At 40.9% G+C, this 20908-nt stretch overlaps 1 protein-coding gene across 2 annotated transcripts in view; it reads right to left on the bottom strand.

Annotated features, from left to right (window-relative positions):
* Positions 1–631: 631 nt before the first annotated feature.
* Dync2h1 (dynein cytoplasmic 2 heavy chain 1) overlaps positions 632–20908 on the bottom strand; it is a 224895-nt gene continuing 204618 nt past the window's right edge. For both annotated transcript variants that reach the window (XM_075966861.1, XM_075966862.1), the window contains 3 exons: positions 20563–20644; positions 16992–17108; positions 632–2677 (listed from right to left, as the gene is read on the bottom strand). In XM_075966861.1, coding sequence (XP_075822976.1) covers positions 2519–2677; positions 16992–17108; positions 20563–20644 — 358 coding nt within the window. In that variant the 3' untranslated portion in view covers positions 632–2518. The remainder of the gene's footprint in view (positions 2678–16991; positions 17109–20562; positions 20645–20908) is intronic.

Raw genomic sequence — 20908 nt, 5'->3', positions numbered from 1 at the left:
TTTGAGGCTGAGGTTGATTTAGGAGAGCTGTCTAAAATTATTTTGAAACAAATTTGGTGATTGAGTTGTCTAAAAACAGTCACCATTGAGTCCACAAATGCATAAACTCCAAGACAGGACAGTGATACATACACACACATATGTAATTAAAACCAAGGTGAGGCAGACAGCCTGTTGATACGGGCTCTCCCCTTGTAGCCTAGGCTAGCCTTGAAACTGATGCTCCCAACTCAGCCTCAATGATTAATGGCATGTTCTACGACACCCAGTGATCTTAAAAAACACAAACCATGTGTTACAAAGTGCTGCTGCAGTCTTGCCTCTCTTGTGCGCTCTTTCCCGAAGGGACTCCATGTGTTCACGCCTTTTCAAATGAGCAGCAAATAATCTACTCACACTTTCACCTTTGTAAAACGGAAATGAGTGCATGGACATAAAATGGAAGTGCCTGGTGCACAGAACGCAATGAGTTCTGTGGTCTCTCGGATGAGCCCCCATCTCTCTTTGGGAATTAGAAAAGAAAGTCTCAAAATCAAATCCAAGCAATTTTTAACATTTAACTTACAGTCAAACTTCAATTTCTGCCCATAACTCCTACGTGTGTGTGCATGTGTAAGCATTCCAAACAAAATGTATTTTGAATCTTTATTCTTCAAAACTCAGATCTAACATCACAATGGAGGAGCTGGAGGTGGCTACAATAGGATCGTGGTGTGAGGCACTTCTCAGACTCTTCAGAGAGATATGGGAACACAAAGTGATTCCCACAGAATGAAAGCAAATTACAGAAGCATTAATTGTTGTTCCGTAGCAGCAAGTCTCCTCCATTATCCTGCAAAGGAGCAAGGGCTGAACCGAGGAAACCTAGCAAAGGCCCAGTGCGGACTCAGGGCTAACAGGAGCACAATTGATCAGGTCTTCACTTTGAGGTAACTGGTAGAAAATACGAAGAATTTGGAAAAGACTTACATGTTTGTTACATCAACTTTAAGAAGGCATTTGATAGCATCTGGAGGAAAGGAATTTGGGAAACAATGAGGTTATGCAGGCACCCAGAGAAACTCCTAAAAATACTAAATAATGCCTATAAAGACACCTTTGCATCAGTCAAAGTCTGTGGAGAACTAAGTGATGAGTTTAAGACAGTCGTAGGAGTGATGCAGGGATGTGTCCTCTCACCACTGCTCTTTAATATGTTTCTGGAATTAACAATAGCAACAGCCCTGGAGGATGAGCAGACAGGCATGCAGGTAGGTGTGTGCGAATCAGTAACTTGTGTTTCACCGACGATACAGCACTACTTGCTGAAAGTCCACATGAGCTGCAGGCCATGGTCAGTAGAGTGGTGGAAGTCAGTGAGAACCTTCTATGAAAGCAAACATCGAGCAGACTGAGATACAACACATGGGAAGGGCACACAAGGATTCTAACATTGTAATAAAAAATCAGAACCTCAAGCAAACAGTCAACTTTGTCTCTCTGGGAGAAAACCTCAGTTCAAAGGAGGGAACTATTTCAGATGTCAAGAGTGGATAGGGATAGTGAGGGCTGAGTTCCAGGCACTAGGAAAGGTTTGGTCAGCAAGAGACATAACAACAACAACAACAACAAAATTACAGTAAAGTCGTCTTGAGCTGACTTCTTTACAACTCTGAAACCTGGACAATGAAACGCTCCTCGGAACAGTGACTGAATGTGTTTGAGATGGCAGGTCTCAGGAGGATTCTAGGTGTCACAAGAAGAGACAGGCAATGATGACATTAAGAAACATCTCCATCTACAGAAGCAAGTAAACTACAGGATACAGCGACAGCACTTGAGATACTTTGGTCATGTTATGAGAATGAATGACGGCAGATACCCAAAGATAGCATTGCGTGGAGGAGCGCATGGGATAAGGTGAAGAGGAAGGCACAAAGAACACTGGATAGACAGACAGCATAGAGGAAGACTGTGGAACTTTGGGTATGACAATAACACAAGCATCTAGGACTGCCCAAGGTAGGAACAACTGGAGAACTGCCATAAACAGGCTGCCCATGCCTGCTTAGCACTGTCAGGGAATAAATGATGATGATGATATCATGTAATATATACAATGAAGTGACATGTTTAATTGTTAAGATAATTCATTCATTATGCCTTTGCACAGTGTTCAATGCCTAAAAGGAGAGTGGTACACATATTTAAAACCACAGAAGACTAAAATAAGCAGATGCAATTATACAAAATACCTAAAACATTATTGATTTCTTAAATATAGTACTTTAAACTTTAAATAATTCAATTCCTGAAAAAGCACATTTTTCATAAAAACAGCTAATGCCACCAAATTCCCTGCTCTTTAAGGTACACAGTGCTGGTATTACACATTTATTAAAATAAGAACCCAAGGAGATCAATAACAAGAAAAACTAACTACAGATACTCTGAACTAACATTTCCAACTGACTACATGTTCCGTGTAAAACTTTGCCATAAATGTCACTTTGCTAAATTGTCCTGTGTTGCCTCCGATTTATTGATTTTTAAGAAAAAGCGCTGCCCCACACTGGATCCACTGGTCCTGGTTGCCTCCACAGGGAACATCGATGTTGGTCACCACACGATCCCTCTCGGCACTTGTATAAACAGGTAAAGAGATGCATTCGTCAGGGGAATATGGACCATATACACCCTGTTCAAAAGAAAAAAAAGGTCTAAAAATGTATCTTTGAGTACAGCCCTTCCAATCACTGTGTTAGCTATTAGGTTCTTTGAGTACAGATCACTAGAATACAGTGGATCTCACAGCAGTCACTAGAATACAGTGGATCTCACAGCAGTCACTAGAATACACTGGATCTCACAGCAGTCACTAGAATACAGTGGATCTCACAGCAGTCACTAGAATACACTGGATCTCACAGCAGTCACTAGAATACACTGGATCTCACAGCAGTCACTAGAATACACTGGATCTCACAGCAGTCACTAGAATACACTGGATCTCATAGCAGTTCACTCACAGCCAGTCACAGATCCTTTAAAATCTTGCCCAAGGCCAGGCTAAGTATGGTGCACACCTTTGATCCCAGCACTCGGGAGGCAGAGGCAGGCAGATCTCTGTGCGTTCTAGGCCAGCCTGGTCTACAAGGACTAGTTCCAGGACAGCCAACAGAGAAACCCTGTCTGGTGAAAAGAACCACCAAAAAACCCCAAAGAACCATAACAAATAAACAAAACTTTGTCTAGGAACTGGGAATATGACTCAGGAGCAATCAAAAGAACCTAAGTTCAAAAAAATCAAAAAGAAAATACACAACAAGAAAATAAAATAAGATCTTACATGTTTCAAAAAAAAAAAAAAGAACCTAAGTTCAAGTCCTTAATAGTCACATAGGAGCTAGACACTAGTACAAGTCACTATAATCCTACTGTCCTAGGGAGGCATGAAGCTGAGACAGGAGGATCCCAGGAAGCCCACTGGCCCCCTAGCCTGTGTGCAGTGGTGTACAACAAAGACCATCTCAATGGTGAAGGACATTTGAGGTTACCTTCTGACCTCTACAATGTACCCAAGGACATTTGTGTTCGTTCTCTTTCTCATGGGTGTGCCCACATGGACATGTGCATAAACACACACACACACACACACACACACACACACACACACACACACACAAAAAAAAAAAAAAACTTTAACCTTAAATACTGAAATAGATTGAAAATTTAACATACAATTTTATCTATAAATCTCTATAAAATTTTATAATGTATATTACACATCTTATAATGTATAAAGTATAACATTTCTCAGCAATTTATGTCTACCAAGAAGTTCCACTTCTTATCTAGTATAACCACAAAGTTCAATTTAGAAGGGATAGGTTGAATACGTAGATCTAATTTCCCTTTATGTTTAACACAATATACTTCACTCGCACTCTCCTGGGGCATCGGTGAGTGCTGCTGCTTTACTATGTTAGCTGGCGGATGTAGGCATTTTTGCTGAGGTTCAGTGCAGTTATCTTACTGGTGCTCAAGATGTCCTTCCTTACCCAGTTTAAGTTGGCTACTGAGTTTGGGCCTGTGCAGCCATAGCTTTACTCTGTCTCCAGTATGTCAGTATGTTGCAAGTTTGCATGCAACTTTTCCCATAGAAGTTAATGATTACTGTGAAGATCCCTGGTCTCTTTCAAGAGAAACAATACCAAAGATCACTATCTCGGTGCCAGGAGTGGCTACTCACTTAGTCTAGGACTTTCCAGTGACAGGCATCTTTTTTAAAGAAGGATTTTCAAACAAGTTCATAGAGGTGCTTCCAATTCAAATCTAACACTGGTGTGTGGATTGAACTTCTGATCTCATTAACCAGTGAATTACTAGTGTTTTAAGGTTAGCATGGAATTCAAGTGCTAAGATGGACTCTTCTAGAATGAGGGAGTGGATTATAAGAGAGAGAGTTTACCCATGTTAAGTATGGCCTATGAATATCAGCACATAATTATCTTTCAAAACAAACATGATCATTTACATATGCACAGCTTTAGGATATGGGATACTTGTCTAGACGCTAAGCATTTTGTTCCCTGGGTCAGGGGGCATGTGACCCTTGTATATGTCATAGGAAGTGGTAGCTTTATTCATGTACACACCTATTCTTTAAACTGTTTTTCCTACCAATTCTGAAATCATCTAGACAAATTCATCCTTCTAGCACCTACTGCCTATAGTGGAAGATGCTATGGCGGAGATAAATAAAATAATGGAAATATTTTTTAAATCTCATTTCTAACCCTTAAGTGGGCATTATATAAACTTTTTTTAAAAAAACTTTTTTCTAACACAAGGATTTTGCTGAGATCCTCCAGTCTTTGATGTGAGCTGCTTCAGGCTCTTTGACATTTCTGAATTTTAACATATAAAATAAAACTTGTGCTTTATGCAGGTCATTCCCACAAAGAATGTGAGTGACCTGCCCTGAGTCTCCCTGGTCATCTCCAGTGTGTGACTGCAGTCAGCGACTCAGCCTTCCATGGGGCGGTGCTTCATGCGCTCGGTGCACCTATGTCATGAAGGCTGAGTGTGCACATGCAGAAAACTGCCCTTCGGTGTTTAGGAAGGATGCACATCAAATTCCAAGAACATAACTTTTAGGTAAGAGTCTTCTGGGATGCCAACCTAACAAAGGCTTATGAGAGAGTGAATTCTTAATTGGATTGCTTGAATATGTAGAGACTGGAGTAGAATTTCAGACTTCTGTCGCTGACTCACTTCTCCAACTCTGCTTAAATGGTAAAGTGCCAGGATTCAGAACATCAATTACTTCTTGCAAGCTTTTTTCTGCTGTTTCCTCTCAGTCTTTACACGGACAGACAGACAGACAGACAGACAGACATGACATAGCCGATGGACCAAGGTGATCTGAAGCTAACTGCTGGGGAAGGTTAGTTCTTTCTTGATCACCTGCTTTTGGCAGCAGTGACACTTCCAGCACTGTTCTTGCTGCCCAGAGACAATAGCAACAGGATGCAGGGGGTGCTGCGTCCTCATCTATAGTTCACTGTCTCTAAGTCCCCCATGCCTGCTCCTGGCTGTGGGCTTCCCATGCTGTGTGGGGAGGTCACACAGTTTTCTCCGCAGTACTACAACCTTGTAAAACAAAGTGCCACTGTGGCTTCTGGACATTCTGCTCAGCATCGATCAGTCTCCGGACTTTCTGAAAGCGCAGTGGAGTTGCTTTAAGGCCCTAATCACAAATGATCCATGCGGGAGAGAGGTAGAGATCTAGCCAACCTAAAAATGACTCTGGTTCCCTGGCCATGCCATATAACTTAATTAAATTCTGATGACCCAGTTCCTTCTTTAATATCTATTTTACTAAAGAATCAGACTAGCTAGCTTAAGATGCTTGGATAAAATTAAAATTTTATTAAATCTAGTAACAATTACACTGTTCAATTAACATAAATGAGACATGAAGTCTGAAAATAGTTCATGACAGTACATAGAAAGTATTATGCAACTAAAGTTCAATAATTAAAAATCTAAATATTGTAATTAATTGCATTAGTTACAGTAAACAGAAACTCATCAGTTGGTTGAGCTCAATACTGAAGCTGACGTCTGAGATGGATACTAATTTGCGCAGTTATCTTTCATATGCACCATCTTATGTGAACAGCACACTGCAGAGCTGTCCTACTATGTGTGCAGCACACTGCAGAGCTGTCCTACTATGCGCGCAGCACACTGCAGAACTGTCCTACTATGTGCACTGCTCACTGCAGAGTTGTCCTACTATGTGCACTGCTCACTGCAGAGCTGTCCTACTATGTGTGCAGCACACTGCAGAGCTGTCCTACTATGCGCGCAGCACACTGCAGAGCTGTCCTACTATGTGCACTGCTCACTGCAGAGCTGTCCTACTATGTGCACTGCTCACTGCAGAGTTGTCCTACTATGTGCACTGCTCACTGCAGAGCTGTCCTACTATGTGCACTGCTCACTGCAGAGCTGTCCTACTATGTGCACTGCTCACTGCAGAGCTGTCCTACTATGTGCACTGCTCACTGCAGAGTTGTCCTACTATGTGCACTGCTCACTGCAGAGTTGTCCTACTATGTGCACTGCTCACTGCAGAGTTGTCCTACTATGTGCACAACACACTGCAGAGTTGTCCTATTATGTGTGCAGCACATTACAGAGCTGTCCTACTATGTGCGCGGCACACTGCAGAGCTGTCCTACTATGTGCGCAGCACACTGCAGAGCTGTCCTACTATGTGCACTGCTCACTGCAGAGTTGTCCTACTTCTCAAGTGTATCTGGTAATGGAATGCAGCTCTGGCACTTTACACAAGGTGAGTCAGAAGCACACCAGTCCTAGCTGCTGTGAGCAATATGCTAACAACAGGACATCTCAGGAAGGAGACTGGCTCCCACTGCTTTTCTCTCCTCTTAGTTTTCACTACAGAGTTAGTTGTTGGGATTTGGGATTTTTTCAGGAGCCTATTGAAGGCTCTGAACAGAGAAATAAAGTAATTGTCGACATTTGAAAGGGACGCTTTGACCACTGATGGTAGCAGGGACTAAAGAACAGAGGCAGGGGCATTGATCAAGAGGTCTTTTCAAAACCCATTAGCATATGTTCATGCGTTCCATTTCACATTAATGATAATAATCAAGACCTTTGTCCTCTGCGTATTTTAATACCATTCTTTGCACATATTATAGTGCTTAAGCACTCTGTAGTAGCCTGCGCATGTTTCTTCTTGTCTCTACTAAGTTGATATAAATTTCGCATCTTAAAAGAACTGAGTTAGAGGTAGAGTCCTGGCACAGATGCTGTCAGACCCTGCGCCTGGTGGCTTCCTGAGAGGATGTTTGTCTTGCTCCCCAGCTTCTAAAAACCTTCCTCATTCCGTCCTTCCAAGCTCCCCTCTCTGCCCTCCTAACTTCTGCAGCAGTCTTCAGGGTTCTCTTGTCCTCCACGAGAGCCCCCATGAGGATGCTGGCCTGACCTGGGGAATCCAGGATGGCTCTCTCATGAGAAGAGCTCGACCTTACCCATCTGCAGAGTGCCATGTTCCAGATAAGGACACACTCACAGGTGCATGCTGGGGATTAGGATGGATGTATCTCTGAAAAGAATATTCAGTAACAGAGCAAAGAAGGCAAGACCATAAAACAAAAGGAAAAGTAACATCACCCTCTGCAAAAAATAAAACTCAACAAAAGTTGGGTGGTGGTGGCCCATTCCCTTAATCCCAGCACTCAGGAGGCAGAGGCAGGCAGATCTCTGTGAGTTCCAGTACAGCCAGCACTGTTACACAGAGAAATCACATCTCAAAAATCAAACAAACAAAAAAAGAAAACAAACAAACAAAAAAACCCATTAGATTACATTCCTAAAGCTATTCATCAAGATCTATTCCCTTATCTGGCCACTTCCTCTTCCTGAGGCTGACTACCAAGGTCCAGCTATCAAAATATTAAAGTCAAGCAATCAAAAGCACCCTTTGGTTCACCTAATTAACATGCCCAAACAAAATACACCACTACATTGTAGCCCATTCTAACACAGACCTCCCTTTTTCCTCCTCTTAAAAATTATACCTTTGTTTTGGGGAGTTTTGGGGTGTTTTTGTTTTTCAGGTGTTTTTGTTTTGTTTTATTTTTTCTTTACCTTTTTCCCTTTTATTTGGAGGGAATGGGAGGAAGTGGGAACAAGGAGGTGGGAGGTGGATTTTGTTTATTTTTTTTTAACTCATTTCCAGGGGATGGGATTTTTTTAAAATAATGTGTCATGAATAAATAAAGTTGTTTATGAAAAAAAAATTATACCTGCAAGGTCATTTGCTGCAGTTCCCTGTCCTGCCTGAGTCAGAAAGCAGCCACTCTGACTCTTCTTCCCCACTTAATAAAATTTCTCTCTGTGAAAACAGGAGTTTTGGGGGTGCTGTGTGCCTAATCTGGAGTCTGGGAGAAAGTCCCCATTTGGTGGGGGTCTCCTTCAGTATATATGAATTCAAACCAAAATATTTTCATCAGTGTATGCTATGCTTATCCAAGTTACCTGCACCATGCATATTTCCTGGATAACACGCACCAACAGTGCTGCTTTCTTATTTTAGAAAGAACATGAGAAAGCTGGAGTTTTACCATGTGTGTCTAAATTAGATTCACAATTCAGTGTGAATCTAGAGAAAGAACTTGACACTGAGTGCTCAAAAACATTGTTCTGTGAGAAGTTACAGCAGATTTGAAAGAGAGCGGGGGAGATCCCTAACTTGTGTTTTCAACAATGTGACCAGGACTGTTTACAGACTTGAAGAAAAATATAAGTCAGAAAAAGAAACTGAGTTTTGTTATTTTACACTGGTGTATACAAGGCAAAGAACCCAGCGACAGCCTCTAATACGTATATTTGAATCTATACAAGTAATATAAAATAATAACTACTTTGAGAATGGCTCTTGAATTTGTTTTACAGATGTATTGTTCAGTAGTCAAATTTGGTACCTCCTAGAGTTTGAGGCCCTTGGCTGGAGTCCAGGCTACTAAGTTACATTTGCTGGTAAGCTCTATGTGGCACTGTTCCTAGAGAAACACAAGGATGGACAGCAAACTGACTTCCTGTGCAGGGCCAGAAGGGGAGTCATCTGATGCTGAGACACAGCAGGTGGCTACGTCCACATGTATTCTACGGAATACAGGCATATAGGTTCGGGAAAACTTTGTGCAGCAACCTCTCAGGCTTTGTACCTCCTTTTCTGTGTGCAGATGAGAGGTTGAAAGTGTCAGTTGCTCTCCATTTTATTCTTTTTTTTTTGTCTTTCAGGAACATTGATTTATTGAGATGATGCATGGCTTTCCATCATACATGAAAGATTAATGACCTTCTAAATGCCCTTTCATTCATTCTATAAAATGTTCAATACAGTTAAGCAAAAAGAAATCTTTGAGGGTATGTAAACCAAGGTGACAGCAAATCTCCAAAGTATTTTGCTCCATCATTCACCAAATGGTGTAAAATGTAAGTTTCTCTCTAGGAAGATAAACCGACAAATACAAAAACAAACAACAAACAAACAAAAAACCCCAAAACCCAAAAACCTGGTTATTATGAATGTTGGCCAAATAATGAATAAATAGATTTATGATTATATCAGTATTGTACTAAGTTTATAAAATAAATTTCTTTTTTTTTGTTTTTCAACACAAAACTTCCAGTAAATCAAGTGATTATTCTGTGAACTTCAATAATTTCATAATGGTACCTGGAATTGAAGAATTTAAGAGATAGAGTTTGACACAATTTTATGTGAATGGATCCATTTAAGATATTTCATGAGTAAAAATTTTTTAGGCTCAAATGATTCTGAATCACATTTCCAACGATTATAAACTAAATTTTATAATACAAAATATGATTATTTAGAGGTCTTATTATACTAACCTTGGTGTTTTAATTATTGAGTGTCATTTTAATTTGCATGTTTTATTGCAGAAATTATAAATGTATTATTTACTTGTTTTACTTAAGTCAAGCTGGAAACCTGGGCGCTTCTACAGTGGTCTACTACTATTCAAAATTTTCAGGTGGCCATTAGAGAAATATGATTTTGTTGTTTCTTCTTAAAAACATCACATCATATTTAAATTGATGTGGCTTCTTATGGCACTATCTACATAAGATAAGATCTTCACCAGAAAAAATGGAAAGAATAATTTAAAGATCACTAATCTCCAGAAAACTCACTTCAGGGTGACTGAGTTCACCAAGTTGGGTCTTTCAGATGATTTTTTTTGTTATTGTTTTTCATTATTATTCTCAATGACCAACCTTAAAGTAATCCGAATCAATAATTTCATCTATATTAGAATTTATAGTTAATTGTTTTATTTGCTTATCTAGAATTTAAAAAAACAACATTAGGAGACTCTTAAATCTCTTTATGTTGTATGAGAAGCAAATGGATTTGATAGAGCAGTAAAAATTATTTTTGGAAATAAGCACAAATGCATAATTTTTAGTCATTCTTACTGGAACAAGTGAATTGTAAGAACATCTCTCACTAAGCCTGAAGCTCAGACACTGGGCTCCATCAGCTGGCCAGCAAGCCCCAGTCACTCTGCCTCCTCAGTGCTGGGATTACAGGTGTGCACTGCTGTGCGTGGCTTTTAATATGGAACAGGGGATCCATACCTAGGTCCTCATGCTTGCAGAGAAAGCACTTCACTTATTGAGCCATCTTCCAGCCCCTGCCAGTACTTTTAATGCAAAAAATTTCCAGAGAGGAAAGAATATTGTGTTTATTAAATGTGCTTATTGAACAGTTTGCTGCTGTTGAATATTATTTTAAGGTGTGTTACATTTGTTTATACTCTGGAATATTTGTTAAATGATTAATAATGCATTGTTTTTATTTATGCTGCATTTCTTTAACTCTGTGAAGCTGTGATTCTTTGCCTGTCTAAAACACCAAATAGTTTAAGAGCTGAACAGCCATAGCTAGGCAGAAGAAAGGATAAGCGTGGCTAGCAGGCATAAAGAATAAATAGGAGGAAAACTCTGAGGAGGAGGGAGCAAGAAGGAACAAGGAGGATGCTAGGAGCCAGCCACCCAGCCACCCAGCCACCCAGCCAGCAGTCTAGAGAAACAGCATCCACATTCCAAAGAGTTGGGTTGTGGGAGGCTTTGGGTTATTTGGTTTGGATGCTTGTTATATTTAGGGGAATATAGGAATACATGAATGATAAGATAAAAGGGTAGATTGTTGAATATATTTAAACTAAAAAAACAATTATTAATCTCAAATATTTTATATTGGTATGGACTTTTGTAAACTGAGTAAATTTAAAGTCATTTTTGCACACTGCATATATGCTTCTACTCTTGTTTAAAGGAATTTTGTATACTGATACCAGTTTAAAGTTATTTTTGTTACAACATATTGTATATATGCTTCTGCTGTTGTTTCGGGTATTGTACCTATGCAGTTCATTTAAAAATGTTTTCTTAACCTAAGGCTTTTAGTGACAATGAGACATATCTGCTCCAATTTGCTTCAGAGATAATGGGCATTGAAGAAACTCGTTATGAAGTTTGCTTTCATTGTGGTAAGGTTAGCCACTGGGCAAAGAAACTGCTCTTGCCTTTGGTGACTGACAATGTGCTGTGTAGGCTGGACATGCAGGACACATAGAAAAAAGACTGCCGAACTTGGCCAAAACAAGGCAGGACAGTCCTTCAAAAGTCTTACTTCATTGAAAAATCTGCCACACATTCTGCAGGACATAGAGGATAGAATGGTGTACCAACATGGGGCTGACCAAATCTACTTAAAAGTCTGAGAGAGCTTAGGAGTTATTCTAGACAGAAAAGAATAGAGTTAAGCATGGCTTCAGCATTTTCTCAGGTGGGCTCTGCTTGCTAGAGGCAAGCACTCTCATTTAAGAGAGGCTTCCTGACTCAGCATTAGCTATAAAACCTTGCAGCTCTTTTAAGAGGTCTCACCATGAAACACTTAAATAATGTCGATGAAAAGCTGACCGCATGCTTTTTGGTTTTCAGCTGTAGCAGGAAAAAAGCTGCACCATTTTAAAATGCCAGTTTTCTGGGCCATCCTGCCAGGGCAAACTCTGAACATTTGAGTGTGGTTTGTGAGCACATTGCTGAAGCTTGCTTGCTGGCAGGGACCTTGAAATGCCATAGAGTTGTGGCAATAAACATGGCTACAGCCAGTACTTCCACCATGAGGCTAAAATCTCAGAAACCTAAGAAATGGGTTTGATCCAGCTGTTAAAGACATGGCTTTAAATTTCTCCATATTGCTTAGCAAATTAAAGACTCACATGGTCAGAAAAAGAGATATGCAGTAAAGAGAGATTCAAAGATGAAGAAAATCTCTAAATGTTTTACAGTGTGTTAAAAATATATGCAGGCTTAGGAGAGAAAAGAAAAAGGTTAGTCCTGAGAGAGAGAGAGACAGAGACAGAGAGAGACAGAGAGAGTAGTTGGGTACGGTAGCACACACCTTTAATCTCAACACTTGGAAGACAGAGGCAGGCAGATCTCTGTGAGTTTAAGGACAGCCTGGTCTACAGAGGGAGTCCCAGGATGGCCAACGATACACAGAGAGCCTGTCTCAAAAAGCCAAAAATTAAATTTAAAATAAAAGAAATAGAGGTTAAAATAAAGCCACGGACAGATGAAAAATACACAGAGAGTCTGGATACTGTATGTTATTATGCTCTCTTTAAATTGTTTGGATGCTGAGGAAGGAGCAACAGCTGCTAAAAAATATTTGCTTATAAATGCTTCTGATCTTGGAGAAGAGGTTTTGCTTTTGTTTCCATAGAAAATGGATTTATTCTGAGTTAAGAAAAATCAGGTTTGATCAAGGAAGACCACCTGAGAAATCTCTGGTAGGAACAGATGGCCCAGATGTCAGAGTTCTACATCCAGAACAGATACAAGACTGCTGCCTGAGATTACTCTAGTCATGATTTGATCATGATTCTAAATTTTCTTTAGGTCCCCATAAGATTATCAGTGCCCACAACCAGCAGGAAGTAGCCTGAAAAACTATGCCCTCATTCCCAAAAAATGGACTGTGTATATTTTCCTTTGTTTAAAATGTTGGTTACAAGTTGTTATGGCCAATGGTCAAGAGAAAGCTAAACAAAGGATTCTTGGTTTTTTTTTTTTTTTTATTAAAAAAAGAGGGCGAAGTGATGTGGGACAGTGGTCTGTATTCTGTTAATTATATTTTAAATAAATGCTGATTGGCCAGTAGCCAGGCAGGAAGTATAGGAAGGGCGACCAGGCAGGAAGTAGAGGTGGGGCAATGAGAACAGGAGAATTCTGGGAAGAGAATTCTGCTAGCAGCCCTGGCCCAGCCACAGAAGAAGCAAGATGTGACTTCCCTGCCTAATAAAGTGCCAAGCCATGTGGCTAACACAGATAAGAATAATGGGCTAATATAAGTTGTAAGAGTTAATAAGAAGCCTGAGATACTGGGCCAATCAGTTTATAACTAATGTAGACTTCTGTGTGATTTTTTTGGGACTTAATGACTGTAGGGACCAGGCGAGACAGAAACTTCAGTCAACAGGACAGAGATGGACAAACTTTGCCTTTCAGCATTCCTGTTTCATTGGAGTCTTCCAGACACTCTAGGCCTGTAGGCTGAAGATGGATGTCCCAACATCACAGAGGAACTTTGGGTGACTGTTCAGGCAGTCAGATGTCTCTGTCATTTCTAGACTTTTGGAATTTGCTTACAATGTACTTCCTGTTTACTCAGGTAATATTATATCCTTCTGGGATTCTTGGAGTTAAAGACTAGATAATTATAGTTGAAGTTTTCCTTAGTTATGATAGAAAGTCGATGCGTTTACTTTCCTCCTGTCCTTCAGAACTGTAACATGCTTGTAACACAGCAAGCCTGATGATGACTGGCTACTCCTCCATCACACACAACTGCCAGACTTGCCTTTAACAGTGAACTGCTGGGGACCCGAGATGCTGTACAGTGACTGGATTAGCAGCCACGATCCATCCATTAGAACAAAGTCTCGGGGTGTTTGGTTGTCAGACACTGTGGGATTCATGACAAACAAACAAACAAAAACTTTTCTGTCTGGTTTAAAATGTTTGTCTCCAATGTTCTGAGCTTGTTTAAAGAATTCTAAATGTTCTGCAACAAAGCAGCTGTAGAGCAGGCACAGCAGTTTTTCTCCAAGGTTTCTACTGGCTTTGTTCCTCAAACTAAAATGCAGAAAAATATTGATGTTCTTTTCCATATGGCGTATAAACAGGCACAGAAAATGTAGAAAGAACTTTATTGAAAAAAAATTATACCTATATGAAGTTGGCGAGCATCCTAGACTGTCTGATTCTTCTGCACCATGCCTAAGACATGGGTAAGTGCCCCCATCTCCGTAACGTCACCTACTTTTCCTTCTTGTCCATTCATGGTAGAACTGAAGTTGTTGTCTTTGTATCCCTAGTGGTCTGCATCTCTGGAATCTCTAGATACAGTGAGCAGTCAAAGACTTTACGTATTAGCAACTATGTGGAGTAAGAAACTATTGTTCAATCTGACTAACCATATGTGAGGCATACTGTGGGCATTTGATTTCAGATACACAAAAGTATGTCTAAGCCTCATTGACTAAACAATGTGAGGCACTGCTCTGGGAACCACATAAGCATGGGACTGTATCTAAGCTTCCATACCGCCTCACAGTATATCACCTTCCATTAATAACTGGGCAACTGGTTCAGTGAGGTTACTGTGTCTAAATTCTAATTTTTGGAGCTGGAACTTGAATTGTGTTGGTCTCTAAAACTTTGTGTGCAGAAACTCTTAACAGTACATTTGATATTCTTCACGGAATGAAGATCTATTAAAAAAGAGGGGAAAGTGGGCAGACCCAGGAAGTCCTTCCAGCACATGTCATGGAGCACAAAGAAGACTGGGGCAGTTTACCCTACTTAAGAAACCACCACTACCTTGAGCTCTATACAGGACGGATACCAGGTCCATTCACCTTCCTGGCATGTGCAAGTTCTCCAAATGATTTCTGGCTCTTATTTCAATGGCGATTGTTACAGTATAACAATACATGGAATAGTACATGAAGTAGGATATTTGAAAAGTTTCAGTTCTTGATTGGATGCAGTCTACAGGCTGTTTTTTTCCCTGCCACTGGAGTGGCAGTCTTGACTGGGACTGGCAGTGCTGAGGTCAGGTGACTGCCCTCCCTTCCTTCGAGCCATTACTCTCCATGTTTTGATCTGGCTTCAGGCGTTGCTCCTTTAGTGAGCCTTCATGATCATTACATGGATTTCTTATTTGCTTCCCAGAAAAGGAGAAATCTACATGACTTAGACTCATAGAATTCATCAGGCTCATATACAACTTTATACGGTAAAACCTTTGGCAAAGTGCATGCAACTTTGAACATTCACAACCGAAGATCAACAAACCATGGAACACACAATTAGCACCTTTTGATACAAATCTCTGAAAACAGACAAATATTCTCTGATCTCGATTCTTTCTCTGAAAGTCATCCTGACACTGGGGAAATAAACATCCATGGGTGGGAAGCCTCACAGACAGCTTGCTCTTTTGGCTCTCTGAACAGTGGTGGCTAATTACTGTTACAGTTTCAAATTTTATGTTCAAACACCCAGATGCTTTTGAACTTTGTAAAAAGTAGAACTGAAACTTCATTGTGGCATTTCCTAATGAGAAAACACATCTTTCCTGTAGTGAACAGAGTTTGGCAGTTCACTGGGTGGAGAATTACAGTCTGTTTATGCATACATTTTCAGTCTTAGGCTTCAGAGATGCCTCATCCAGAACCACTGAAGAATAAAACGCTCAATCACTTAAAAAAAAATTATCTGGCTACCAGATGTCATGGTGTGGGGCCAGGCCTCTAAGATACATTATCACCTGACCCAGGGCAGTGTAGGAGTTACTTTCCAGTTGCTGGGACAAAGCACTATGACCCAGGAAATTTATAGAAGGAAGGGAGTATTTGGGCTGATGGTTCCACAATAAAAGCCCATGGTGGCAGAATGGAGACATGGTGACTATAAAACATGGAAGCCGAGAAGTTAACATTTGGAACTATCGTAGGAAAAGGGAATGCAAACTGAGACTGACACATCACGTTTAAACCTCCAGCCCACCCAGTGACTGCTTCCTCCACCAAGGCCACATCTCCTGAGCCTCCCCCAGCACCACCACCAACTGGCAGCCTATTGTTTTCATCTAAGTTATTCTATTTACCAATAAGACTCAAGAGTCAGATATTGGGGTGAAAACCTGCTAGATCAGAGAAGCCAAGAAACAACCAGCTGACCTTCCTTTTTGGCTGACCCAGCAAGAGAAGTGTCTTTCCACTCGTCCCAAGCCAAAAGAACCATGAATCTCCAAGTCCCTCCTACTCCTTCCTGTGCACCTATCAGTATTTCTGACTCCTCTGCCCTCTCTATGGCTCCATCCCGTGATCCACGTTTCACAGTTCAAATATCCACAACAGCAGCAGCCACACCATATTCCAACGGCACACCTGGCTACTTACAGTGCTGGACAGCGGGAAGGCCTTGACCTGTGTGGCTCACATCACTTACCTGGAGCCATGTAACCATGAAACCATGCCCTGGTCTAAGGGGCCTGCAGAGGGAGACTCACGCCACACTGCGACCCTTTCTTAAGAAGCCTGCAGAGAGGACTCACGCCACACTGTGACCCTATTCTGAAGCTCAGGAGTTTGCTCTAATCACACACACTTTATAGAAAACTGTTTCCAAAACAAAATGGTTTAAAAATCTTTACCTCTTCAAAATGTATTAACTACAAATTTGTGAAGTACAGGTAAAATGGGAGAGCAAATCAAAACCACAAGCTATGACTATCTTATGGAAAAGTGAAATCCAAGAGTGAATGGATGATATTAGAAGCTGTCTATCCAGATGCTCACCTGTGGAGTCCAGCCCATAAAGCAAGGGAGAACTGTGGACACACTGGGAGAATCATGCTGGTTTTCTGAAAGGTGATTGCCGTCAAAGCTGCATCCTTCCAGTAACAAACCACTGATCTGCCACAGACAAGTAAAAAGTGTTATAGAATATTAAATTCTGAAGTGCCAGGCATACACAGTTGGACCATAAGATCTAAGGCCCAGTATCCCAAATGCTGTGAAAACAGATTGGGGCCTTTTATTTGGAGAACACAGGAAATCTGAATCAGTGTTCACTGTGAACTCTCTTTTGAGACAAAGTTCTTACTTTTTAGCTAACATTCTAGAAAATGCTTACAAATGTCATACACTACATAACTGCAGGTGTGCTGGCATTAGGTTAATAGAAATATAAAGACATAAAGTCAAATCAAGTCTCTTCCAGAAAGTAGGGGAGAGAAGCCTAACGAGAAAATGAACAGGTGGTCCCTACATGTCTTTTTATTTGCCCTGCTGTGTGGAGTTGAGAGAGTAAAGCAGAAAGTTTTATACAGTGTAAGGTAGCTTTAGTGTAAACTGAGGACATCTGAAGTACAAACATGGCTCTTGAAATAACGTTAGCTACAGTTGCTTGGAAGCCATCTTCTCTCTTCTGCAGTGCTAACTGCTGAGCTGACGGCAGCAGGCTGAGCAATAGCTTACGTCCACAGCTGTCAAAAGTTTGCTGTCTCACGACGTATTCATGATGCCACCACAACTTACACAATGGTTTCAAGTTTTAACAACTGACCAGAAGCTTCACTTGAGAGGATTGAATTTCAAATTCCTTTACAATAGTGCAAAAGTGATACACACTCAGTAGAAGACACAGGCTAGCTAGCACATGTGGTAGGGCACTCTCCTGCATGGTGGACACTGGTGGCAGCAGTGAGCACCTGGTCACACTAACAGTCACTATCTGCTAGGCATCCTGATGGTATGAGGACGTGTGTCTTGTGCTTGAGGTCTTCTCTTCCTCCATAACTGAAGATGGAGGTCACCCCTTCAATTGATGGGTACTTGTACAACTTTTTTTGGAAAATGTTTATTTAGGTGTTTTTGCCCGTGTTTTATTTTCTCTTCTTTAAAATGTACGAAGAATAGCGACCTTAAATGACTGCCTTGAAAGCTCCTATACACCAAGGAGTAGAGGGTTACCAATAAAATCTCCCCTTGGACACCAAGGAGTAGAGGGTTACCAATAAAATCTCCCCTTGGACACCAAGGAGTAGAGGGTTACCAATAAAATCTCCCCTTGGACACCAGGGAATAGAGGGTTACCAATAAATCTCCCCTTGGACACCAGGGAGTAGAGGGTTACCAATAAAATCTCCCCTTGGACACCAGGGAGTAGAGGGTTACCAATAAAATCTCCCCTTGGATACCAGAGAGTAGAGGGTTACCAATAAAATCTCCCCTTGGACACCAGGGAGAAGAGGGTTACCAATAAAATCTCCCCTTGGACACCAGGGAGAAGAGGGTTACCAATAAAATCTCCCCTTGGACACCAGGGAGCAGAGGGTTACCAGTAAATCTCCCCTTGGACACCAGGGAGTAGAGGGTTACCAGTAAATCTCCCCTTGGACACCAAGGAGTAGAGGGTTACCAGTAAATCTCCCCTTGGACACCAAGGAGTAGAGGGTTACCAGTAAATCTCCCCTTGGACACCAGAGAGTAGAGGGTTACCAGTAAATCTCCCCTTGGACACCAAGGAGTAGAGGGTTACCAGTAAATCTCCCCCTGGACACCAGGGAGTAGAGGGTTACCAGTAAATCTCCCCTTGGACACCAAGGAGTAGAGGGTTACCAGTAAATCTCCCCTTGGATACCAGGGAGTAGAGGGTTACCAGTAAATCTCCCCTTGGACACCAAGGAGTAGAGGGTTACCAGTAAATCTCCCCTTGGACACCAAGGAGTAGAGGGTTATCAATAAAATCTCCCCTTGGACCAGCTGCATCCAGAGTTCAACACTTAGACCCAAACATTACCCTATGGCTGAGGAACTGCTATGGGTCACATGACAGTTCTCCAGACAAATGGCCCAACTTCCAGTCACACCTTACTGGGACAATGAGTCAGCCTCCATAGGACAGAGACTCAATCCTGAAGTATCAAAGCAGAATTTCTACAACCCAGGGGAAAACACAAGAAGAGGCAGTATTAAATCTGGGTTGGTTTTGCCTGAAAAATGGCTAAACAAATGTGCTACCAAAGGAAGGTAGGAATGATGACAGACCCTTGGGTGCCAACCTGGCATTAATGTGTGAAACTGCATGATACTCAGGAAATGTTCAGCAAGTTTTAGCCAATGTCACTCATCTGGGAATGTAAATTATAACACACCCCTGATGTGAGACAAAGTAAGCAGAACTTGTATGGATAATTCTGATCAGAGGACTTTACAGTGCTTTCTAGATAACTGAATCCATTCTATTATCTCATTCATGTATGCGGGAAACAAGGGAAGCTATTGAAGTGTGACTTACATGTCTGTACACACTTAGGGAGTAGTTTTACTGTTTATGGATGCAATTAGCAATTGTATAATTTATTTATTTTATTTCCCACCTGCATACAAGAAAGGCAATATGCTGTACCTACTACTGCACAAACTATTTAAGCATTGATTTTAAGGGGTTTCTAGTCTGCTCTTTCGTCTTCTTCCACTGATGAGTTTCGAGTCCTTTCTGTTCCTTTAAAGCTTTTATTTTTCTTTGGAACTCCTAAATATATTTTCCTGTAATTTTATTTCTAGACATCACCTTTTATGCTTCCAGAATCAACTTATTAATTTTATCATCATATCCAATCTGTGGCCAAGGATGCAGTCTAATGCCAAACATAAAGTTACTTGAAAAATATATTTTTAATATTCTCCTACTTGATTAAGCAGTTCTTGGGATGAAGTTTGTAGGAGACAATGTTGTGTACTATGTTTCTCTTCAGGAACAGGTCTGTTTCGGGTATGGGATGTTATTTCACTATATTCCATCCGTCTGCCTTTCCTCACAGCAACTGCCTACTGTCTCAGCTGCCACAGCTTAATAAACAGCAGTCCTAAAGCTGTTTCCATTATGAATAGATTTCTTTTCTAACACACGACCTTAGACTCAGCTTGTTACCTGCTTTCGTCTGCATTGGTTTTCTCTCTAGGAATGCTATACAGAGACCACATGGTAAAGAAAGTCTCATCTACAGCATGAGCTGCTGCACCGAGGACTGCAGTGCTTTAGGGCACAGCCAACGGGAGCTGCTTCACATGGAGTTGACCTAGCTGGCGCTATCTGCTCACTCGAGTATTCTCATTACCTCTGTGTGGTTATGACTGAGAAGTATACTTTTAAATAGCACAAACTGGAGCTTGCTTTTTAAAAATATAGCATAATTAAAGTTCTATATTACATCACATACACCTTATTATAAGGTCTTTCATGTTAAATCTTACACAATTAGACTGTAATCTATGGCTGAACTCTGCTGATCTTACATCATACGCATAGGTGCTCATTTCAGCTCAGTGATGCATTTGAAAGTTAAACATCCCAAATCAGTACCTTAATCTGCAGCTTTGCTTCTTGAAGTCGGCCTTTCCAGGATGCTACAAATTTAAGGCTATCCACAGAGCAGCCCATCGCCCTGTAAAAGCAGAGCAGAATCAAATGTCATGAGCCCTGACTCACACGTACAGGGCTAGGAATGGATCATGTGCATAGCAAGCATAAGGCTGGAGGGCGGGGCTGGGGCAGGGTATTCAATTCCTAGCACCAAACCCCAAACACACCTCAGTGTTCTTAGGAAATCAAGTAACAATATAGCTATTTTCAATGACTTTTTTATAACCAAATACAAAAAAAGAGCCACAAAATTAAGTATAATACCTATAATTTTAACATTAATTGC

This window comes from Microtus pennsylvanicus, chromosome 3, assembly GCF_037038515.1.
Source record: "Microtus pennsylvanicus isolate mMicPen1 chromosome 3, mMicPen1.hap1, whole genome shotgun sequence".
In the NCBI taxonomy this organism is placed as follows: domain Eukaryota; kingdom Metazoa; phylum Chordata; class Mammalia; order Rodentia; family Cricetidae; genus Microtus; species Microtus pennsylvanicus.
This window is presented reverse-complemented; position numbering and strand designations above follow the sequence as displayed.